General features: G+C 38.7%; 1 protein-coding gene across 1 annotated transcript; it reads right to left on the minus strand.

Annotated features, from left to right (window-relative positions):
• Positions 1 to 23,286: 23,286 nt before the first annotated feature.
• LOC127129527 (secreted RxLR effector protein 161-like) lies at positions 23,287 to 23,796 on the minus strand. Its single transcript, XM_051058691.1, has one exon. The coding sequence runs from the start codon at positions 23,794 to 23,796 to the stop codon at positions 23,287 to 23,289; it is 510 nt and encodes a 169-aa protein (XP_050914648.1).
• Between the last annotated feature and the right edge of the window lie 2,652 nt (positions 23,797 to 26,448).

Consider the following 26,448-nt stretch of genomic DNA (forward strand, 5'->3'; position numbering starts at 1 on the left):
AGTCTGTTTATGAGGGAAATAACAGACTTGACACATAGCCTGCAGTCTGATTACAAAACTGAATGTTATGACATTCATTATTGACTGTTGTTACTGATAGACTGATTGGTCTGTTATAGTTCACCCATCTGTAATGTTGTGACAGGTGATGTTCAAAACAATGTTGAGACATCATGCTGATAACTGAGCAGGATCAATAAACATAAGGGTTATGTTTAGTTTCTTCTGTGTGTGTGCACTAGATGGACAAAACTGGATGTTCTTATTTCCATGATGGTTTATTATCAGATGTCTAGACATCTGTGACTGAGTGCATATCAGTACTGGTTTTTAATTGTTATAACTGTCTTGCTGTATTAGTAACAGTGTTGGATCAGATGTCATGACTTCGTGTAGAACATTTGAACTCTGACTATACCAGAATTTCATTCTTGTTAGCAGCTTCAACAACCTCATTCATCTTGGGTCTGTACGGAGAAGAATTATGATGTGCGATCTTGAATTCACTACACAGCTCTTTCATCATCTTGTTATTCAAGTTAGATCCATTATCAGTAATGATCTTATCTGGCACACCATATCGGCATATGAGTTGATTCTTGATAAACTTCACGACCACCTGCCTGGTCACATTTGCATACGACGCCACTTCAACCCACTTGGTGAAGTAATCAATTGCTACGAGAATAAATCTTTGTCCATTGGACGCTTTCGGCTCTATCATGCCAATCAAGTCAATTCCCCACATGGAGAAAGGCCATGGTGATGAGATCACATTCAAAAGTGTCAGGGGAATATGAATTTTATCAGCATAAATCTGACACTTATGGCATTTCTTCACAAATTTGCAGCAGTTAGACTCCATTGTCAGCCAATAGTAGTCTGCTCTCAACATCTTTCTAGCCATGGCATGTCCATTGGAATGAGTACCAAATGAACCCTCATGGACCTCAGTCATCAACAGGTCTGCTTCGTGTCTATCCACGCATCTGAGCAGAACCATGTCAAAATTTCTTTTGTAAAGCACTTCGCCATTGAGGTAGAAATTGCCTGACAATCTCCTCAAAGTCTTCCTATCTTTTACAGATGCCCCAGGCGGGTAAATCTGGCTCTGAAGGAAACACTTGATATCATAATACCACGGCTTATCATCTTTTACTTCTTCTACTGCAAATACATGAGCTGGTCTGTCCAAGCGCATCACGGTGATATTGGGGACTTCATTCCACAATTTAACCACAATCATTGAAGCAAGCGTAGCAAGAGCATCTGCCATCCGATCCTCATCTCGAGAAATATGATGGAAGTCAACCTCAGTAAAGAACGTTGAAATCCTCCTCGCATAATCTCTGTATGGAATGAGGCCAGGCTGATTCATTTCCCATTCATCCTTAATCTGATTAACAACGAGGGCCGAATCACCATATACATCAAGATGCTTGATCCTTAGATCAATACATTCCTCCAATCCCATAATACATGCCTCATACTCAGCCATATTATTCATGCATTTGAAAGTTAGCCTTGCTGTAAAAGGAATATGCGCGCCCTGAGGAGTAATAATCACGGCCCCAATACCATTTCCATACTGATTTACAGCGCCATCAAACACCATACTCCATCTGGAACCAGGCTCTGGCCCTTCATCAAGTGTAGGCTCATCGCAATCTTTCACTTTCAAATACAAAATTTCCTCATCCGGGAAGTCATACTGAACTGACTGATAATCTTCAATAGGCTGATTTGCCAAATGGTCAGCCAAGATACTACCTTTAATATCCTTCTGAGCTCGATACTCAATATCATACTCAGATAACAACATCTGCCAACGGGCAATTCTCCCTGTTAAAGCAGGCTTCTCGAAGATGTACTTGATTGGATCCATTCTGGATATCAACCAAGTCGTATGATTTATCATATACTGGCGTAAGAGCTTAGCAGCCCAAGCCAAAGCACAACATGTCTTTTCAAGCATTGAGTATCGAGACTCACAATCAGTGAACTTCTTACTCAGGTAGTAAATAGCATACTCCTTCTTCCCTGATTCGTCTTGCTGATCAAGGACACAACCCATCGAGTCTTCAAGAACGGTCAGATACATGATCAAAGGTCTTCCCTCTACAGGCGGAGACAGAATCAGAGGCTCAGACAGATATTCTTTAATACTGTCGAAAGCTTTCTGGAAATCCTCGGTCCAATCATGGGACTAATCTTTCCGGAGGAGCTTGAATATAGGCGCACATGTGGCAGTCATGTGGGATATGAATCTGGAGATATAATTCAAGCGGCCAAGAAAACCTCGGACTTGCTTCTCAGTTTTGGGCGCAGGCATCTCTTGTATTGCTTTGACCTTTGCAGGATCAACCTCAATACCTCTTTCACTAACAATGAAGCCCAATAACTTGCCAGAACGGACTCCAAATATACACTTGTTGGGATTCAGACGAAGCTTATATTTCCTCAAACGCTGGAAAAGCTTCAACAAATGCTCTACATGTTCAACTTCCGTTCTTGACTTAGCAATCATATCGTCAACATATACCTCAATCTCCTTGTGTATCATATCATGAAACAAGGTGGTTGTAGCTCGTTGATACGTGGCTCCGACGTTCTTCAAACCGAAGGGCATCACTCGATAACAGAATGTTCCCCAAGGTGTGATGAATGTTACCTTCTCCATATCCTCGGGTGCCATTTGAATCTGATTATATCCGGAAAATCCATCCATAAACGAGAAGACTTTGAATTTAGTTGTATTATCTACCAACATATCAGTATGTGGTAGAGGGAAATCATCTTTCGGACTAGCTTTATTCAAGTCTCTATAGCCCACACACATCCGGACTTTTCCATCTTTCTTAGGCACGGGCACAATATTGACCACCCATTGAGGATATATAGAAGTCACCAGGAACCCCGCATCAATTTGCTTATGAACTTCCTCTTTGATCTTCACTGCCATATCAGGATGAATTCTTCTGAGCTTCTACTTTACAGGCATGCACTTAGGCTTTAGAGGTAGGAAATGTTGCACAATATCAGTATCTAGACCAGGCATGTCTTCATATGACCAGGCAAAGACGTCAACATATTCTCGTAGCAACTTAATCAACCCCTTCTTAACAGATTCTTCCAGAAGTGCCCCAATCTTTACCTCTTGCACACAATCTTCAGACCCCAAGTTGACTGTTTCCAGATTCTCAAGATGCGGCTGAATGATCTTCTCTTCATGCTCAAGTAGCCGGGTGATCTCATCAGAAATCTCTTCAACATCATCTTCCAATGCCTCAAATACAGGGAATTCAAAATTGGGAGATGGTGTTGGGTCATTATGTTCAATGGGTTTAGAAATCAACCTGCATAATGATTTTGGATATGAAAAGATTTAGAATTCAAACAAGGCAAATCATTATGCAGATGAAAAGATTGATTTTATTCCATTTTGAGGTTTTATGTGATCACCAATTTCATGCAAAAGCGAAAAGGGAAAATAAATGGAAAAACAAACATTTAACATGAATTTATTGAATGAAAATATCATTGTATTTATGCGCCATCAATGTCATCACTCCTCCTTTTGGCATGGGAGAAGGGTTTTTAAACAAAGTGATCATTACGTTGACTTATGGACAGCTGTTGGAATATCCACAGCGACCCAATTGTTGTAGAGCCCTCCAGGGATGATGAAGTTGCCAGAATCCTTTGTATCTTCTTCTAAAACGGAAACAGCCTCCTCATCTAGACCAGTGTGGATGAAACCTCCACTCTTGAATAACCCTTGCTTGTTGAAAGTACCAGAAGAAAAACCTATGCCAGCCCGGGACTCGTTGTCTTCTAACTCAATCATTTATCCTAAACTAGTGATTGCACCACGCTCAATGGCCGGCTTTGCATCTTTGTAGGAAGCAAATGAAGGAGTTCTCTTCTCAATAGGCTCAGCAATAGATAACGCTTGGAAAGGAGTTCCAACTTCAACCTCAGCATCTATATAAGAGAAGGAAGATAAATGGCTAACCAGGAGAGCCCTTTCTCCCCCTACCACCACCAGCTTCTTGTTTTTCACGAATTTCAATTTCTGGTGTAGGGTGGACGTCACGGCGCCTGCCTCGTGAATCCATGATCTGCCTAAGAGACAACTATACGATGGGTGAATGTCCATAACCTGGAAGGTAATCTGGAAATCACTTGGTCCGATCTTGATTGGGAGATCAACTTCCCCAATCACGGTTTTGCGAGACCCATCGAAAGCCTTCACAACTACTCCACTCTGCCTCATAGGAGGCCCTTGATATGATAGTTTTGAGAGAGTGGACTTTGGTAATACGTTCAATGATGACCCGGTGTCCACCAGCACATTGGACATGGCGTCGTCTTTGCAATTCATAGATATGTGTAAAGCCAAGTTGTGGTCTCTTCCCTCCTCAGGAAGATCAGAGTCACAAAAGCTCAGGTTGTTGCAAGCAGTAATGTTTGCAACAATGCTATCGAATTGCTCCAAAGTGACATCGTGATCTACATATGCCACATCCAACACCCTCTGCAGAGCCTCTCGGTGTGGTTTTGAATTTAAGAGTAAGGATAACACAGATATTTTGGATGGCGTTTGTAGAAGTTGGTCTACAACATTGTACTCGCTCCTTTTGATGAGTCTCAGCATCTCATCACAGTCTTCTTTCACATTGCCACTCGGGCCAACAGAAGTAGGCGTTTTCAGTACGGAGGAGGGCTTAACAGCAAGTGCCAGATTCGGAGAATTCACAGCGTTCCCGATCGGGTGTTCAACAAAATCAGCATTAATTTGAGGCTTCGGAGGTGCTGAAAATACATGGCCACTACGGGTCAAACCGCTAACATCGGCAATATTCATAACAGAAGAAGAGGGCAAGGACACCTCTTTCCCATTCTCTACTGCTACGGCGTTGTAGCGATAGGGAACTGCCTTTTCAAAGGAGTAAGGCACAGGACCAGCAGGCTTAATGATCAGAAAGGGAGAAGCCTTCTGCTTGCTACCATTGTACTTGATGATAACAGGCTCGGGTATCCGGAACACTGGGGAGATCACAAATACCTCAGGCTCATTTTCATCAATATTCTTGTTTTGAAGGATCTCAATGACTCCTTCGTCCAGCATTTCCTGAACATCCTTGCGCACCTGGCAACAACCCAATCGGTTAACAGAGCAGACTCGGCATCTATCATGGTCATGCTCATAATGACTGTAGTCACACAACAAACGATGCATCTGGACCAGAGACTGTTGAATATGACTGACATATTTGACCTTATATTTTCCAGGGCAACCCTGGACCATGTTGACAGATTTCCCATGTTCGGGCAATGGGTTCTTCTTCACATTAGGGCCTACATCCTCAAAACATAGAATACCACACCTCACAAGGTCTTGAACCTTGGTCTTCAAAGGGTAACAATTCTCCACGTCGTAGCCGGGAGCACCAGAATGGTAAACACAATGTAACTCAGGCTTATACCACCACTAGGGGTTAGCAGGTATAGTCGGTGGGTCTCTCGGAATAATCAACTTCCTTTCTATCAAAGAGGGATATAACTCTACGTACGTCATAGGAATAGGATCGAAGGTGACCCTTTTCCTCTCGTAACTCGTATTGGTTTGATTACTGTTTCGAGGCTGGTAGGCCTGCTGCTGTGGTCGATGCTGTTGTTGCTGATATTGCGGATGTGGTTGCTGATGGTTACTATGTTGCTGATATTGTTGATTGTCTCTGAAAACAGGTGCTATATGAGCCACCTGGTGCTGGTTACTGGTAGGACGCACAGTCTTCCTCCTCACAGAGGGTCTTCTTGGTTTCTCATGGGAGATCACAACATGTGCCTCTCCATCTTTCTTCTTTGCAAACGCCCCATAACGTTTGGCAGAAGAGCCTTCTTCTTTGGTTAACCGTCCTTCACGGACCCCTTCTTCTAGACGCATCCCCATATTCACCATCTTGGTGTAGTCAGAAGGAGCGCAAGCAATCATCCGCTCATAATAAAAAGAACTTAAAGTCTTCAAAAAGATCTTAGTCATCTCTTTCTCTTCTAGCGGAGGCACGATCTGTGCTGCCACCTCTGGGCGTACTCCTTAAATGTTTCTTTATCCTTCTGGGACATGGCTCTCAATTGATCTCTATCGGGAGCCATATCCACGTTGTACTTGTACTGCTTGACGAAGGCTTCGCCGAGATCATTGAAGGATCGGATGTTCGCGCTGTCTAAACCCATGTACCAACGCAAAGTGGCACCGGACAGACTGTCCTGAAAGTAGTGGATGAGTAGTTGGTCATTATCGGTTTGAGTCGACATCTTCCTGGCATACATGACCAGGTGGCTGAGAGGACAAGTATTTCCTTTGTACTTTTCAAAGTCGGGGACTTTGAACTTCACAGGGATCTTCACATTTGGAACCAAGCAGAGTTCGGCAGCAGACTTGCCGAAAAGATCCTTCCCTTTGAGAGTTTTCAATTCCTTGCGAAGCTCAAGAAATTGATCGTTCATAGCATCCATCTTCTCATAAACATCTGGACCCTCAGACGGCTCAGAATGATAGATGGTGTCGTCTACCCTGGGCAAAGTATGCATGACAGGAGGAGGAACGGCAAGGACCGGGCTAGATGCCGGAAGAGAAGCAAAGGTAGGAACAGGACCCTCAGGCATGAAATTGGGAGGCATCCCCCACGGGAACCCGGTTGGCATGGCTGTTGGAACAAAGTGTGCACTGGCAACGGGCACAGTAGAGGAGACAATCTCGGAGATAACTATCCTCTAGGGAGGAGTTGAAGGTGTCGGAGAAGACTGGCTTTGGGCAACCATGAGTGACTCCATTAGGGCAGTCAATCTGGCCACTTCCTCTTTCTACTCGCGGTTCTCTTGCTCTTAGTAATCCATCAGTCTTGAAATGTTGGCTCTAGTGTAGTACCGGTGAGTCAGCTTGTCTTCAAAATAAATGAAGGACACAAAGTTAGACCACAGGGCAAGGGACCGGAAACAAAACCTGCTTATGCATATGATGCATGCAATGTTTGTGCATATGATTTGTTTTTTATTTCAAAGGAACTTTAGAGTTTTATTTGCAAATTTTGGAAATATTAAGCATTTTATCACATATGGAAATATCTCATCAAATAATATCAGGGAAAAGAAGTGCAGCATCGTCAATCATATACAAGAGAAAAGGAAAATAACTGTCTTATGGATCCCTAGAAACAATCATCTAAAGCTCGGGACACAGGAAGATAAGATGCGCGAAGCCTCTTCACCTCCCTCTCGTAGGATGCCTCCATATCGGTCTTCTCTTTGGCGAGTCGATCATACTTCCTCTTCCAGAACTTAGAAGACTGAGGAAGTAGAGAAGTCCATACATCATCAGGGTCATCAATAACCTGATGCTCAAGAAACTCAATCAACGCATCCTTCTCCTTAATCTGCTGAAGCAACTCTTCACGTACACGGATCCAGGCACGTGAACGGTCTTCGTCTCTCAACTCCTCTACTCCTTGATTAGGGAGGGTTGAAGGCCCAGCCATAATCATAGGTTTAGGTCTCGGATACTCGTAAGGCATGAGATACTCAGACGCCCTCTTCCTAACCCAAACCGTGTAAGGCTCCAAAGCGATGCAATTCTTGGGACCCAACTCTTTCCTTCCTTTCCTATGAATCTTGCACCAAGCGCGGACCATCCTAGCTTTCAAGCCTTGGGGATCTTTACCATCCTGAAAGAATACACCCTCTAACAGAATGTTATTGGGTTTATCCTTTAAGGGGAACCCAAGCTGCCGACGTGCCAAAACAGGATTGTAGTTAATCCCACCACATGTACCAAGAAGAGGTACATTGGAGAATTCTCCACAAGAGTCAATAATCCGCACACCATCACACACATGGTTATACCAAGAGATATCATCATTAGTGAGAGACATAAGTCTCGTGTGGACCACCGTAGACATTCCTTGTTCTCCTTGAAAGCGACCGTCTGAGGTAAGTGAGAAATAAACCACTTATACAACAGAGGTAAACAACACACAATGGCGCCACCACCCTTTGCATTCCTCATATGCAAAGAGAAGTAGGTATCGCCCAACAGAGTCGGAACGGGATTAAGAGTAGAGAAGATCCTAATAACGTTCACATCCATAAACTTGTCGATGTTGGGGAACAATATCAATCCATAGATGAGAAGTACAAATATGGCTTCAAAGGCATCCTCACTCATGGCCTTCCCATATATAGTAGCTTGAGCAACGAGGAACTCAGAAGGGAGACCTTGAATTCCACCTTTGGTAGTCATATGAGCACCAACCAGAGATTCATCTATGTGTAACATGTCAGCTATCTCTTGATAAGTAGGAATACTCTCCAAGCCACTGAACGGCAACTGGTCTAGAATAGGTATACCCACAAGGTAAGCATACTCCTCAAGGGTAGGCAAAAGCTGGAAATCCGGAAACGTGAAGCAACGGTACAAGGGATCATAAAACTGCACCAATACACTCACCAATCCTTCATCCACCTAAGTAGTCAGAAGAGGAAGAAGCTTCCCAAAACGAGCCTTGAAACCCAAAGGATCTAATACATAGGATGTTAGATTCCTTAACTCTTTCAAATCTGGTTGCCTAAAGTTGTACTTCTTTGTATTCCTTCTTTGTCTTTCCATGTCTGAAATTTTTTGCAAATAAACCCCTTAAGTTCCTTGAAAATTTTCTTATTTATTGATGATATGGATGCAAATGGGTGCATGAATGCAACAATCACACTCAAGGATCAAGCAAAGCACACCAAACAAAGGTCATGGGATGGATCATGTTATCCTTAATATCAATCATCCATTTTGGTGGATAATGGTTTACACCTTATCAACACCCAAGTTCCATTGATATTAAGGATTCATGAACGGATCAACCATGAATCAAGGGTTTGTTGTAAGTCACGAGCATGGAGTTAGGTTAAGAACCACCCAAAAGGGAGTGTACTAGGGTTTAAACCTGCCAAACATGTTCTACAAGAGGTTCCCATAGTCATCATCCCATCTTTCGGATATTATTGGAGAAACGACTACTCGTATTCAGAAAATATTCTCAAGAGAGACTCTTATGAGTGTAGTATCGCGTAACAATCGTATCAAATCTTACACTTGAACGACTTTCGCACTACATCCTAAGAATAGGCCAAGATGGGCTTGGTAAACTAAGGTCCTTGACTTCTAAGGTCTATATCGGAAAGAGTAATGTCTAACCACAACTTACTTGTGTGACACTATTGATCCCAACATAACCTCCACCAAGTGAATGGACTTGCAAGTCAACTTGCTAAGGAATAACTCCACACAAGTCAACAAGACTACGCCATTCTCCTATCCTAAGTGCACTCGAGTCCGGGTATAGAACTCATCTCAAAAAGATCACCAAGCATACAAGGAATTCATATTCAAACAATTCAATCATTACATACAATACAGTGATCCCAAATTGCACAAAAATATGTCACAAAAAAATATACAATATAATACAACAAATATGAAAAGTAGGCAAAACCCACTAGGAATTCTTCCCCAGCAGAGTCGCCACTTTTCTGTAGCGGGGTATTCGTTACCATTAGAGATATTGACTAAATCCAAGGTAAATCATACAAGTCGAGTCGCCACCGCACTTCTATTTATCCAAAGGAATGGTTAGAAAGCGAACAAAAACCTAAAAGTTTTATCGAATCAAAAACTAGTAAAATTGTCAGAGATCTGGGTAAGGGGGTTGGTTATGCAATGGGAAGGTGTTAGGCACCCAAAGCATCCTAGGTACTCCTAGGGAGCCCTTTTCACATTTGTTGCAAAGGTTGTTGTTTTTTTTTTGAAAATTTATTTGCGCAAACATGATTGAAGGGATGAGAAAAGTGTGTATGTTTATCTAATGTACTACTTACTTAAAGAAGGGTCAAAAGAAAATGACTCGCACGGACGTCGCATCCACTGCATACGTATCTCATCTGAATCTGAGAATCAGAGTCTTCGTAGCTCGGCTACCTATGGGTTAAAGAGGAGTGTGCTCGCTAAGACATCGCGTCTTATGCCTATGTATCTCATTTGGGATGAAAATCAGAGCAAAACGTAGTTTGACCACCTATGGGGTAAGGGTTGTGTTTTGGGGTGAACGACGTTACTACGCAATCTACCGGATGCTCGACCTTTGGAGACTTACTCGCCTGTAGTAGAAGGAGATAACGTGTTCTTAGGAGAAGAAAAATCAATGAGTTGGGATGTTTAGGGATGCTCATGCAAAAAGGCAGTCCTAGATAAAGGAACCGCGCTACCTTAAATGACATGCCACGAGAGGCTATACGAAACCTAAGAAATTGGTAACATGCGGGAAAAGTAAAGGGATCGAGAGATCTACCGTACGGATAAAGATCCGAAGTAACAGCAATTAGATAAATAAGAAACCCAAAGATCTCTCAAGCTAGCACCATCAAAGAAAGAGAGTCAGTACAGGTAATCGGAATAAACCTCCAGGTGGTATCCCACAAATAAAGTGGAACACCAGGCAAGCCATCTCTGCAAGAGTCATATGAGCCCTCACAAAACAAAACTCAACAAACAGGTTAGAGAAACAAGATAGGGTAATCAAGAGTTGCCCCCAAATCAAAATGTAACCACATGAATCATGCCATTAAAATTCACAAAAAGCTCACAAAAAGCAACCAAGGGTATGAGGCCTAAACCTCTTGCACTACGCCAAATAAGGGAAAAGAGGGCGCTTATTTTGGCCTATAACAACGCTTTTAAGCGCCCTCTAAAGTGGCGCTGGCATAGGTAAAGACAGCGCTTTGTTTTCCTGGAGAAAGCGCTGTCTAAAGTGGCCCTTTAAGGGCCACATTATAGTACGCTTTCAGAAAAAAGCGCCCTCTGGAGTGGTCCATAAAGGGCAACTTAGAGGGCGCTTTCTGGACAAAGCGCCCTCTAAAGTTGTCAATGTAAAGTGTTTAGAGGGTGCTTCCTACAGAAAGCGCCCTCTAAAGTGTTAGTTATTTTTAAAAAAACTTGTTTGAAAAACAGTGGGTATTTAATTGGGAACCTGTTCATATGCTGCAAAAGTGTAAAATTCATATTGATTTCATCCTTTAATCCAATGTTATACACCATTAATCCATTGATATATACAACATGAATCCATTTATATACAACATTAATCCTCCATATATACAACATTAATATATATTCATGCATGTACAACAACATTCCATACATATATGTACAACAATATACAACCTATATGATTCTTTGATCAATAATGAATTGACACAATTCATCCTTCATTTCATCCAAATGAGCTCTTGAGTAAGATTTGTATTCGTCAAAGTACTACAATTAAGAGAATAAAACATATTCATGATTTAGTAACAAATTAGATGAAATATCCGATAATATTAAAATAAACCCTAAGTTATTATTCCATACCATTTTTGGGATGTCTATACGATTCAACGCAATGATATCTCTCATAAATCTCAATACAAAAAATCCGCAATCGACCGAATTGTTTTGCTGAGGACACTACACAGAAAAACAAACAATATATATATAGTTAATTTCTTACAAACACTATTATAAGCAAAAAAACAAACAATATTATAAGCAAAAATAAGATACTTAATATATACCTGAACTCTGACCCAGGTAATGTCCTTCCTATTACGATAATTCTTTTTCGATCTAAATTTTAGTATTGCCCTAACAAAATAAAAACGTATATTGAGATCAATCTGACAGACATAATTAAATATACAAATACACACGAATATTTAGGGGAATTTCACTTACGCGTCAACCGTCTTCTTCATACTCGGATATTTACTCCAATCACCCGATAACGAATCGAGATAATACACCATTAGTCTCGAAATATCCATAGCATCCAACACCCAGTGACCACTGTAAAATAAAACAAAAATTTAGGTGCATGAAAATTTTCTACGTAAAAGATATACATAGATTAGAATGAAATTATTAGAAAGAAAATCTAACTCGTTGCCAGAATTAAACGGTAAAAAATACAAACTGGGTGTAGTATTATCGCCGGCCGCCATGAATCTATCGACTAGTTCATTCTTTACGGATGTTGGATTTTTCGTTATAAACGTTGTGTTGATACGGGAAGCAGCAATAAAATTGAATCGGTTACACAATTCAGTTCCCCGCATCAATGTGTCATACATATACCTTAAATAGAAACATAATAAACATTAGACTACTCATTGAAATGTGTAAATAAATTGTTCAACTAAGTAAATAATAGATTGATCGGAGTACCATATGTATGTATGAATGACAGCGATGCCCAATTCTTCGTGTTCAAAAAGTTGTTGCATGTCCTCCTTTGCAATTATTTCGGAATGAGCAATTCCGAAAACACCTTCATCAAAATCTACACTACGGATGGCGCCGTGCATAATATCGGACTCTTCCACCATTTTCTCAAGACGCAACATAATTTGAGATTTTATCCCGGACGTCGTTGGAATATCCTTACCAGCTTTTTTCAACATTCGATCGGGAACCTAAAAATTCATATAAATTAAATCATGACTTTTTGTGATGCAATAGAATCGTTGCGTATATAATTCAATTGGTATATATATTTGTACCTCTTTTTGAGATGCAACCGACTCGATGCGTCTTGAAATCCCTTTACCAGCTTTATGTGTGGGTCTTGTAGGAGTCTAACATTACCATGTAATAAGGATTGATTAAATATCATAATTGTAGCTGAATTAAAATGTGAATACTAAATATTCATAATCATTTAGAACATATATACCTCGGCATTTGGGAAAATTAGATCTGACGGTCATCCAACAAAGGACCCGACTGCATCTCGCATCAACGTTGTCTCTAAAACAACGTCAGGTAATGGTAGAAGCGCGTCCGTATCTAATACAAGGTCAACCGAAACTTTCATATATCCCACCGGGAGGGGATTATGGTGAAGTAATTCACCCGAAGTGTTGTGCACTTTTCCCTTGCCAACTATGCGATAAGTTGGTGACGATAGATACAGCTGACAAGGTGTAATGCCCTAAACCAATAATAAATGTTATTGTTAACGTGTATATGTGTCAAGTAAAAAAGTGCTATTTTAATTCATAATAACATATATAATTACCTCGGGAAATTTCGGTTGACAATTGATACTAGCTCGGTCACTAGTATCTTTTGCCTCGGAACCGCACCTTTCCTCTCTATACCTTGCATTCTCCTTTTGCAGTTCGAGTACTTGTGCCCTTAACTCTGCCAAGGTCTCCATCACCTCTTTGTTGGTAGGATATTTTGTTTTTGGTTTTTTATAAAATGACGACGGAGTCACACCAAAACCCTTACCCCTCACACGACCGGAATACTCAGGAACATTTAGTGCTCGACTAAGTACGCTCCTGCAATCCTGGACCTCGGTTCAAGGTAAGGTTTGGGATAAAGTCTCCTGAAATATTATTAGAGGAGATTAAAAATGAATTATATGTCTAACAAAATTTTCGATATAATTAAAGAAATAATGTTACATATACTTACACATTCGTCATAAACATTTTGAACCGCTTCAACGACAGCCTCATCCTTCCCAACCCGAGCAACCTTCCACAATACGTGCTCCGGAAGAGATGTTGCGTCACTTTTCTCCTTGGCTAGCTACATATTGAATCAGATTATAAGATCATCAATTATAACATATTGTGACAATGTATAAGCTCATAGCATTTGAATATACTCACAATTCTTTGTTGTAACCGTGCATATCCCGTACGCCCTTTTTTGTACGGATACGCGGGTTTTGATGCCCTTTTCCGATTTTTGTCGCTTACTTCCTGGATAAAAAAGTTTAAGGCATATTAGAACCAAGGAACTTAACAATTTTATAATACCATAATTAATAGACATTACATGGAATTTTTCGTTTCTTCGTTTGGCGACAAAGTTATCCCATTCTTCGGCTGAAATAATCTCCGCATACTTCATTGACCGTTCTGCTTCAACAAATTTTCCTTCCTCATCCTTGAGAAATTTGTTGGACAAAAAGGATCGAAATCCTCGGAGTCTTTTTCCGGTCAATTGAATACAATATTTTTGTCGGCTTTCATCGATGTGAAAGGATCTCTAAAAAACATACACATGGAGTGTGTTATTATAAGTAATATTATAACAATATATGGTCAACAAATAGTCAACAAAAAAAACATATAACAATATATGGTATGTACCTGTATCTCGGACCATATTTTTTCTTTGCCAACCTTCAATTCCGGACTTCTCCAATTATCACATGTAATCGGAGTATGTTGTCGAACAAGGAAACCAATGTAACTTGCCAACATTGAACCGTTAGGCTCAATTAGTTGGTCTTCAGCACTCCAATGTACTTCGAATTTTTCACCCTTGTCTCTTGCACGAATGATTGACTTCATAACAGTCAATCCTCGTTTGATTTCTTTTTCAACATTGTTACGTGATCCACTCGCGTCATGGGTATCGTCTTGGTTAGCCATTTTATCTGTAATATAGAAATGATTCAATAAGACCCAAGTAAGACAATGACCATATTCGTGAAGCTACACAAAAAACACATTCATATACCTTCCATTTCTCTCATGTTACAACAATCTAAACTCTCTCTTTTTTTATCATTATTGAATACAAACTCACACACACCTACTGCATACAAAAGACCAATGCAAACTTATGGTGTTTGGAACATGAACAAACTTGCATCCATAATCATCAAACTTCCAAGCACAAGCTCAAACACACTCCAAATGACATCAGTTTTCAATCAGAAATAAAAAACCTTACAACAAGGTGCTCATGAACACCATATAGTGCTCGTTTTCCCTAAACAACATTAATCAACATAATGCACAAAATGTAAAACTCAGTTTAGAAAATGCCCTAATCAAACACCTGAAGAAAGTGAATGGTAACGATGGAGAAGAGAAATACCTTCAAGGTGACGGTAACGATGGAGAAGAAAGTGAACAGCGACGGTGGACGCAGATAACTCGGTGAACGTGAACGCAGCAGCAGAAAAAGGCGACGGCGACGACGACGGTGAGGGAGGGAGAACGAACGGAGGACGAGAGTAATCGCAGTAGAGAGAAAACCCAGTTACGTAAATGAAATAGCATATAGAGAGGGAAAATAAAGAGACATGCAGTATAGGTTATAATTTTAATGTTTACTAAAGGGGACCTTAGAGGGCGCTTGTGTAAAAAAAGCGCCCTCTAAAGGGGGCCTAAGAGGGCGCTTCTAAAAGCGCTCTCTAAGGCTTTCCAAAAGCGCCTTATAAACTGGAAATGTACATGGACTTAGAGAGCGCTTTTCTAAAAGCGCCCTCTAAGGGTACCCTTAGAGGGCGCTTTCATAAACGCGCCCTCTATTGGTGTCCCTCCATTTCCTCATTACTTTATAGCTTCACTTTAGAGGGTGCTTTGTTACAAAAGCGCCCTCTAAAGTGCGCTGTCTATTCCAGTTGTTCGCTCCTTATTTTTCTCTTCACTTTAGAGTGCGCTTCTTTAAGAAAGCGCCCTCTAAGGTGCGCTGTCTATTCCAGTTTTTGGCGTAGTGTTGTCAAACACATGCATCAAAAGGGTATCAAATTCACCCATAATCCCTCATACATTCAGAGCATTCAAATTAAAAGCATAAAGTAATGGGAATAAGGCAAACCTGACTGGAGAGATCGAATGAAATTGAATTGCCCGGTTGGGTTTGCAAAGCAATCTGAGGGTTTATATGAGATGGAATTGGCTCTTTGCAGATGAGTTCCCTTCAATCTCTAGAGGTTACTCTGAACTATGTTAGTCTTCTCTCACTATATTTTTCCCTGCCAGGGTAATAGGAATAGAATTGCCTTTTGTTTCACTGAAACTCTGAATTTATAACCTGATTTTTGTGGACCTGTGGGCTCAAATGAGAGAGGCCCAAGTCCAAAAAATTTCTGTTATATTTTATTTATATATTTATTTATTTATTATTATTTTATTTTTTTCATTTTTTTTTCTCGTTCTTTTTTTTTAAAACACGTGGGCTTCGCCTAGCGAGCATGACAGTTCAAGAAATTCCTCTGAGCGTAGGTGATTCTGGTGGCTTTTCTTGGGACTCGCTAGGCGACCCATTCTGCTTGCCTAGCGAGCATGACAACTCATGAACAAACTTTTGCTCCTTCAAGATTAACGTTTTGACTGACAAATAGACCCCATTTGAACCTGTTGGAAGTATCTCAAGCCATTCCCTTGTGTTGACTGATCAACTAAATAGAACCCATAAAGTGTCTTAGATGATACTCAAGCTTCAAACAAAAGATGTTAGTGACACATTTTTGTGCTTTTGGTTAGTAAACAAAAGTAAGAGAAACAATGATGTATAATTCAAGCATGCTTGGTGATCTCAAACCAATCACAAGGAGTCCTACCCGAAGGCAAAGGGAACCAAGATGCTAAAGATCCTTGAGGCAATGCAAATGCAATGTTATGATGCCATGAGGGATCTTAGGGTCAAAATTGGGGTCTTACACTCACACTCAAAAACAAACATTTTGGTTTATGCATGCAAAATACGATTTAAGGAAAAATACTTATTTAAAAAGAATTACAATCAATTCTAAGATATTCGCAAAGATCTAACCTAGAGGAGACTCAATTACTAAAATGGTAAATGATATCGAGACAAGCAACAAAACTAATGCCCTAGAAAGTAGAGCAACTTCAAACATTTTATCAACAATAAAGTACTCGACTCCACATCTAGGGTCCATAGTGGTTTTAGATCAAAGGGCGATATACATCATTATCACCGTGAGAATAATTTATGACACTTGCATAACATTCCATGTAGTATTCTCATGCGGTTCAATCGAGTAAAAATGTTACTCATAATATTCATACATATTTGAAGACTTGATAACTCTTTATCCACAATCCATGAGATGTGATCATTAGTCTATCCACATAATTGCATTCTTATGTTTAATGGAATCTCATGATTAAAACACAATTAATGTTTTATTAATCTAATTAACTATTCTAGGGACTTTATTATTTTGGAAAAACAAACATAACAATGAAATTCCTTTTATTATTTATAAATATTAGATACAAGTACCAAGTTCTAATAAAACTATTTTCCTATAGGGCTTACACCAACATAAAGATCATACAAATTATCTTGAAAGAAATAATTAAAATCTTACTATTGAATTGAGTGATAGAAAACTTTAGTTAAAATCTAGTTCGCGTGAAACTTGTGATTCTTTAAAAATCAAGTTAAGACACCTATTCGGCCCACTCGCTTGTAGATATGAGATGCAAGCGAAACTTCAAATAAGGATTAGCGAGCCAATACATGTGTTGTACACGTGGGTGATGTTTCCACGACCCGGGATATCCTTAGATGTGAGTCATCCACCACACTCCTTAATTAAGTGTGGTCATACTGGTCAAGACCGAGGAAATAGTGACAAGACTTGTCGTGTCCCACTAGGTCACAAAAGACTACATATATCTATCTCGAGGGCTAGGCTAAAGAATCACATTTTCTACAATCACATACATATGATCTCTTATTTGACATGTCACATGTAGGATCTATATTATTGTACTCACAGCAAATACATTACTTTTTCTTAACATATATGAGAATGTGATTATTTGATGTTGTATATTGAAAATGTATATCAATTAGTGGATGGGGGTGGGGGTGTTGGAATTAAACCCAAGACTTTGAGTAATTCCAAATCAATCTTGACGAACAAGATTCAATCGCACTAATCAAATCCCTCTTGTTCTTCACTCTTCACTTGAGTGAATCAACCAACTTTGGTTGCAAGATTGTATCTCTGCATAATGGTGATGAAAAATAAGAAAAGAATATATAATTGAGAAGAAAAGAGTTAGGGATTACCGAGAGAAGGAAGAAGATGAATTTTCTGCAGAGCTCATCTCTGCTTACAAATTATGATTCTTTATTCTTTTGCAACTGCGAAATTCAAATGTTTACAATAATAGGGGTTACTCCCTATTTATAGATTTTGCTTGCTCTCTCCCTAAGGAAAGCCCAAAAACCAAAAACCCAAAATACCTAATTCTGCTAACACTACAAAATTACGTTTAAAACCAAATCCATGTCAGGGCTAACTCCTTAGCACTTCAACACTTACACAATTTCGACAGACAACATTTCGATGATAACAGACTCTGTCAAAAATACTATTTTGACACAAAGAATTACAATTCAATACACCACCTAATTCATTTTGTCTAAGTTATCTACATTCATCATAGATTTTAACTTCTTGAATACTTAGACCTTCACTCCTTTCGTCAGGATATTTGCAATCTGATTCTCAGTTCTATAGTGTTCCAAGTTCAGCTTCGCTTTTGTTACTTGCTCTCTAAGATAATGGAACCTTATTTCATGTGCTTGCTTATTCCATGCGCTATCAGATTCTTTGCCCATTTGATAGCAGACATCTTGTCAATCTTCATGGTAATCGCTCCACGATTCTTTCCTGTAATCTCTTATGTAGCAGGGTTTTCGTTACCTTTAGGTTTATTGACTAAACCAAAAGTGAACATACAATTCGAGTCGCCACCGCACTTTTATTTGTCCAAAGGAAAGGCTAAAAAGCGAACAAACGCCAAGTAAGAAGTTTTATCAAATCAAAAACTAATAAAAAATGTCAGAGGTCTGGGTAAGGGGGTTGGTTATGAAATGGGAAGGTTTTACGCACCCAAAACATCCTTAGTACTCTAAGGGAACCCTTTTTGCAAACATGTGTTGTAGGTTGGTATTTATGAAAATATGTGCAAAAGATTGGGGGGATGAGAAGAGAATAGATTACATTTACAAGTTTTTTGTTTGAATGGATGAACCCATTGCCTACGTACCATCACAAAGGTAGGATCAAAACCTCGTAGTTCGGGGTAAAAATCTCAAATATTGGTGAATTGATTTAATCAAAAGCCTTAAGGTCTTTTGTTCTCAAAAGGAGAAAACTCAACATAAACCAACAATCCACCATGTGAGGAGAGCTTTAACATACTAGTGAGGGGTTAACCCTATAATAAGTATCGAAGACTTATAATCCAATCACTAAGGATAAGGTGAGATTTACATCAACCACTATGATAACTCAAACCTATGACTAATGTTTATGAAAAGGTTTTACCAAAGGTGGCCATTGGAACCACAAAAACAACTTGAAGTGAGTTATATTTACAAGTTAAATTTATTTACAAAATGAAGTCAAAGTAGAATTAAGATTCATTCACAATGAGTATTAATGAAAAGATTTTGAAAAGCCAAAGGCATAAGGCCTAGGTTTCTAATTTGAAACAAAGTCAAAGTTTGAAACAAAAGATTTTTGACTTGGGGTAGAGTGGGGAGAAGAAGAGAAGGGCTAGTCCTAAAGCACACAAAGATAAGAGGGTGAAGATAAAACCCTTGGAGTTCCTTTTCTTGAAATCATAGAGATGATTCAAGATGCTCCTTTCCTTTGGACTTAGCACACAACTCAAGCAATCAAACAATTTAGATTCAAGCTCCTAGGATCTCCATTTGGCTTGTCTCTCTTAACTTGGCTACTCATGACAATGGTCCTCTTTACTATCTCAAGATGGAATCCCTATCACACAAGAGCAAACATCAAAAAGTTCACAACATAATAAGAGGAATGGACAAAGAATAAATTTTGGAAAGGAAGTCCTTTGAAGTCAACTTTGAAATTTAGCATTCTAAAGGCATGAGGCCTAGTTGCTCTTCAACAAGTTTAGCATTCTAAAGGCATGAGGCCTAGTTGCTCTTGAACTCCTTTAAGCATAGGTAAGTCCTAATTTTAAGTCCTTTCTCCTTTTTGCATTTTTGTTCACACAAACAAACACAAAACCAACACAAGACAACAATATATTTATATACAATAATGAGCTCAAGTGAGTAAAAGAAAAATGACATAAACATAAAATATGTGCTCAAGTGAGCAAAATGAAAAGCAATATGAATAAATGAGCAAGAAATAAATGGAATTAAAGTAAATTGTAAGAAATTAAATGCTCAAATTAAAGTTAGTGATTAGTGAAGTTATGTTAGCTTGTCATAAGACAATGTAGCGTTATGTTAAGCAATCGTAAGTGGACTAATGTAGTAGTCACACCTATGTGAGGCCGGTCAATAAAACTATAGGCAAATAAACACAAGTTAGAGATCATGACTAGTAAGCCAAGCTCCTAAAACTTGCCATGCCAAAACAAAAGGGGAAAGGCCTTGTATGGACTTTAGGTTTTTTGCTTGACCAAGAAGCAACCTATCTTGGACACAAAACAACTCACTTGATCTTGGATCAAGTTGAGTTTGGTTTGGATCAAAGAAGGTTAAACCTCTCATTTGTCAAGACCAACCATAAGACATTAACTCATTGGCCAAATTATGAAAAGAAAAGGGATGAAGATGAAATGAATGGAAAGAGAAATAAAGTATCAAACTCAATTGATCAAATGTGAAGCAAGTCATCATCAATCAATGCCAAACAGAAGAGAAATGAAGATCACAAGTCAACAAGTAAAACATATTTTTTTGGTAATTTTTGAATTAAAATTAAATGCAAAATAAAATAAACAAAATATGGTCAAACCTCAAATTTAATTCAAATCAACTTCAACAAGTCCAATTAAATTCTCATAGGTCCAATATGGTCAAACAAACTTTGACAAAATTTTTCAAAATTTTTTTAAATCAGAAACTATTTAAAAACAATTAAAAACAATAAAAAATAACAAAATATGAATTAAAATATCAAATCAATTAAGAAATTGATAAGACTATTTTTCATTGACTTATCATAATCCATAGGTGTTAGGAAAATATTTTTGGATTTTTCAAATATCAAAAAGTATTTAAAAATGAATTAAAACTATTAAAAACCAAATAATTCACAAAAAATATTAAACGAAGTCACAAAAATAATTAAAAATCAAAATATGAAACTAGATTTTTCAAGAAAAATTTTGGCACTGGTCTCATATTTTTGTGACTTCAAATAAAATATTTATGAATTTTTGAAAATAAAAGGAATTAAATGGAATTAACAGAGAATAAGAAAATAGCAAAAATGCGCAGCCACAAGATCATCTCATTAATTGATGTGGCGTGGCATCAAGGGCCCGAAGGCGCGGTCACACGAAACACTTGAGTCAAGCGCGTTACACCTTGTATTAAAACAATTCAACATGTGCAATGGCTAAGATTAAAATGTTTCATCATGATCCAAAGGCTCTGAAGCTCCCACGTGGGGATGGTGGTGGAAACCACCATCTTCTCTCGCGATCTAACCAGATCCGGCCACCACGCAGAGGGAATCAAAGTTTAATGAAAATGAAAACTGAGGATATCAAAATGAAGCCAAGGTGATGTACATCACCCCTGTAACCATGGATCATCCTCACAGTTCCTATTTAGAGAGAAACATGAGCTTGAAGATCATGGTACATGAATTGAAATGGCATGATTTGCAAAATTAAGACCACCATTGGCCTGCCTCAAGCATGAGGGCTTCAGAAAACAGCAAAAACCAAAGAGATTCACATTATATTGCAAGATCTAGATCAAGAAAGTATGATGTTCTACCTCTGAAATAGAGCTTCAAACATCACGAATTCTCCAAGCTCTTGATCCACTTTTGATCTGGAAGTGTGATGGTGATGCTAGGTTAAGAAATTGAGCTTTGAAGATCAACTAATGATGTTGAAATTCAAGCTTGAAAGAGAAATAGAAAACTGAAAATTGCTTTAGTGAGGGTTTGGATTTCAATTCAGCAGCAATTCAGATCTCCACTTGGTTACCATTTGAATGAGAATGCACTCTTATTTATAGCTGGAATGTGATGCAAGGCAATGCTTGGCTCGTGTGCATGAAGTTTGAATACTCCTTGCATGGGCCTGTACAGGCGCATGTAAGGCCCAATAATGAATGCAAATCCATGCTGAGATAAAATGTAAGTGAATTGGACGTGCACAAGGGGCTGCACAAGCTTGCACACCAAGTTATAATGTGAAATGCAAAAACGAACATAAACATAAAGCTCTTCGAAACTCACTCATGGAAGGTCAAAAAAATTAATGTGAGTAATGGTTAGAAAGCCCTTGAAATAAGGAACAAAAGTAATGTTGGGAAAAAATTAATTTGGAAATTGGAAATTTATGAAAACTGGCTGTGAAGGTTTAGGTACAAAACATGTCTAGCTTCCTTTTGAAAATTTCCAACAAAAGCAAGCACTTTCAAGCCCCTCTGTTTCAATGATGCAAGCCTAAAGTGGAAAAACCTCCAACATCAAAGTTGTATATCTTTTCAATACGATCAATTTAGACTTGCATTTTGCATCATTTGGATTTTTAATGAGAAAGTTATGGGCACTTGAAGTTGGGCATTTTTCAAATTCAATGACTTAGGTCCAAAGTGACCTATAATGTTTTGTATTATCACATGTATTTCTTTTAGGATTATGAAATTTTGTAAACCATAAAATTTTAAGTAGACATCTTAAGCTTTCCAATTCATTTGGTCTCACCTCAAAATCATAAAAATTAAGGAAGTTAGGTCCTTGGGAAGTTGACCCAAAATTAAGGTTTTAGTCAAAATGACCTATAATGTTTTGAAATTAATGATTACCTTCCATGTTTCAAATGGATTTTTGATGAACATGAAAGTTTTTCATATGGTTCTTAAGAACATATTTTCTCTTTGGGTCATCTTCATTTGACAAACACATCAAAAGTTATGTCCCGGTGATCCTCAGTTTAGTCAGATGACTTGACTGGTCAACTTCTCAAGGCCAAACCTCAAATCTTGATGAATGAATGATTGAGGGGCCTCAAGCCCTTTGGGTTATCCTGATCAAATTGGAAAATTGAGATACTTGGGAGACATATATGATAATTAGGAGCTTGGTGGACCATTGTCATGCTTTTTCTCATCTTCATCTAGCCACTTCATTGAGCTTAGGAGCCTCCTATGAGCATGGGAGCACATGATCACTTGAGCTTCAAAACAAAAAGAGTTAGTGACATATTTTTGTGCTTTTGGTTAGTAATCAAAATAAGAAAAGCAATAATATACAATAAAAGCATGCTTGGTGGTCTCAACCACTCACACAAGTCTCACCCCTAGGGTTAAGGAGCCAAACAAGCTATGATCCTTGAGGCAATGCATTGAGCAATGATATGATGCCATGAGGGATCTTAGGGTCAAAATTAGGGTCTTGCATCTTCTATCAAATTCACTATCCATGTTTCTTGACATGCATAAAGAGAAGAAACTATGTACTCTATTTCACACAATGACAATGCTACTATTGGTTCCTTTCTTGAACCCCAAGCAACCGATGCACCACCTAGCATAAACAAATAGCCATCTGTGGATTTTTTATCATCAACATCACTACACCAACTTGAATCGGTGTAACCCATTAGGTTGCACTCTTTTCCTTCACCAGCTTTAGGAAACAAAATTCCATAGTCGAGAGTTCCTTTCAGATACCTTATTAACCTCTTTGTCTTTGCTAGGTGTGATACCTTTGGTGTATGCATGAATCTATTCACCATACCTATGTTGTATGCTAGATCAGGCCTTGTGTGACAAATGTATCGAAGTGACCCAATGAGTCTTCTGTATTGTGCTGGATCAATATCATCTTCATTTGTGTCATTCGACAGTTGTAATCTAGGCTCAGTTGGAATCGAGGTTGGGTTGCATTCTTGCATCTCAAATCTCTTAAGTATTTCGCCCACATATCTTCTTTGGTGCTTCATCAAGCCTCTACTACTCTTGTAGAATTAAATTCCAAGGAAATATGAGAGATTTCCAAAGTCTGACGTTTCAAACTCCTCACTTAGGTCATGTTTGAAATATTCTATCTCCTTCTTATAACTTCCCGTTATCAATAATTCATTGACATAGAGACGTAGTATAAGCAATTAAATATTGCTTCTTCTTACATATACTCCATGATCAATTGTGCACTTCATAAATTCTTTTTCCCTTATGAAACTGTCTATCTTATTACTCTAAGCTTTTGGAGCTTGCTTAAGTCCATACAAGGCTTTATGCAGCCTGTATACCTTGATTTTTTCACCGTGTTTCACAAACCCAACTGGTTGTGCAACATAAACTTCTTCATCCAAGGGGCCATTTAGGATGCATACTTCACATCCATCTGACATATGTGCCAGTCGTTCATGTTTTCTAGACTAACAACCAACCTGATTGTTTTGATCCTAGCAACAGGTGCAAAAACTTCGTCGAAGTCGATTCCTTCTTTATAAAGAAATCCTTTCTCCACAAGTCTTGCCTTATGTCGAGTTACCTCGCCTTTGGGATTCAACTTCACCTTCATCATCTATCATATCATCTAATATAATCACACATTATTTTAACCTTGTAGGAATATGTATTATTCTTTGAGGTCTGCTCATACTTGCTTGACCTCTGACTTCTTCCTGTCGAACTTCTCTTTCGACTTCAATTGTTGGTTCTTAACATAAGATTCTCACTAAATCCTTCTTGACATTTTCAGTCCAATCCCATTCCTTAAGCTCATTTATGATCACATCCCTCCTTATCACTACTTTCTTGTTTACTAGGTCGTACAACATGTAACCTCCAGTCAAATGATATCCTATTAGGATCATCTGACTCGACTTGTCATCAAGTTTTCTTCTCAACTGACCTGGCACATGTCTATGTGTTATAGATCCAAATACTTTCAGATGACTCAAGCTAGGCTTGACACCAGACCAACATTCTTCTAGAGTAATTCCTTCTAGCTTCTTCGTCATAGATCTGTTCAAAATATATGTAGTTATTGACACTGCTTCTCCCCATAATTCGTTAGGTAGATGCTTGCCTTTCAACATACTTCTCACCATGTTCATGATGGTTCTGTTCTTCCTTTTTTCTGTTCCATTATGCTATGGAATGTAGGTTGGCACCACCTCATGCACAATCCCTTATTTATCACATAACTTGTCGAAGTCTTTCGGAACATACTCTCCACCATCATCAGTCCTTAAAATCTTGAGTTTTCGACCACTTTGTCTTTCGACTATAGATTTAAACTTGGCAAATACCTCGATCACTTTACTTTTCTTCTTGATCAGGTAAGTCCATAGTTTTCGATTGAAATCATTTATGAATCTGATAAAGTATATGTTATCTCCAATTGAATCCATCCGAGTATATTACTTCAAGAATTGCCTTCAACTTGCTTCCTGCATCCTTGTTGAAGTTGTTCTTGTGTTGCTTCACCTGCACACATTCTTCACACACTTCATTTGGAATGTCAATTTTTGGTAACCCTAAAACCATATTTCTTCTTTTTAGATCTCTGGTGTCTTTAAAATTGAGATGGCCAAGTCTATAGTGACATATCCATTCATCCCTGCTAGCTGCAGTTGCAAGGCACTTGTGCTCCATTACAATAAGTTCAATCCTGAAGGTTCTATTATGAGACATAGGTGCATTCAAGATTAACCTTCCACTTAAGTCGAGAGCTCTCATCATCTTGTCTTCGATCGACACTTTGTAGTTCTTTTTAACCAACTGTCCTATGTTGAGAAAATGACTTTTCATGCCTGGCATGTACAGTACATTGGAAATACTGACCTCTTGCCATCTTTCCTCATAATCAGAACATCACCAATACCTTTAGCAGCTAGAGTATTGTCATTTGTAAATTTTACCATGTTCTTCATTGAGGGATTCATGTTGACAAACCAATATTTCCTAACAGTCATGTGTGATGAGCATCCTGAGTTCAAGTACCATTGGTCCTGGAATCTTTCTTCATCTCTTGTTGTGACCATCAACAACATCTCTTCTTCTTCATGCTTTACAAACTTTGCATCAGTTTCCTGATTCTTCTATTTTTTAGGACAATCACTTGAGTAGTGACCATACTTCTGACAATTGAAACACTAAATGTGACTTTTGTCAGGTTTTCGACCACCACCTCTTCCTTTACCTACAACACCGCCTTTTTGGTTACTTTGATATCAGGGTCTTCTCTTATTCGACCAACTTCCTTCTTGCAGATTTCGACCAGTCGAATTATTGTAGCCTCATTTACCTTTGTTATCGAGCCACTTACCTTTGCCTTTTTTTTTCTCTTGATGATTGCGCCTGCAAAGTCACATCACTCTTTGACTTGCCTGCATCTCTTTCAATCATTCTTTGTTCATGAGATTCAAGCATCCCTTGAAGCTTTTCCTTTGTCAATATTGATAAATCTTTTGATTTTTCTATGCCTACTACCACGTGGTCAAACTTTGGAGCCAATGACCTCAAGATTTAAAACAACTTATCTTGATGTCAACACTTCCCCACATACCTTGATTTTATTCACCAGTTTTGTAATC

The sequence above is a fragment of the Lathyrus oleraceus genome, chromosome 3 (assembly GCF_024323335.1).
Source record: "Lathyrus oleraceus cultivar Zhongwan6 chromosome 3, CAAS_Psat_ZW6_1.0, whole genome shotgun sequence".
In the NCBI taxonomy this organism is placed as follows: domain Eukaryota; kingdom Viridiplantae; phylum Streptophyta; class Magnoliopsida; order Fabales; family Fabaceae; genus Lathyrus; species Lathyrus oleraceus.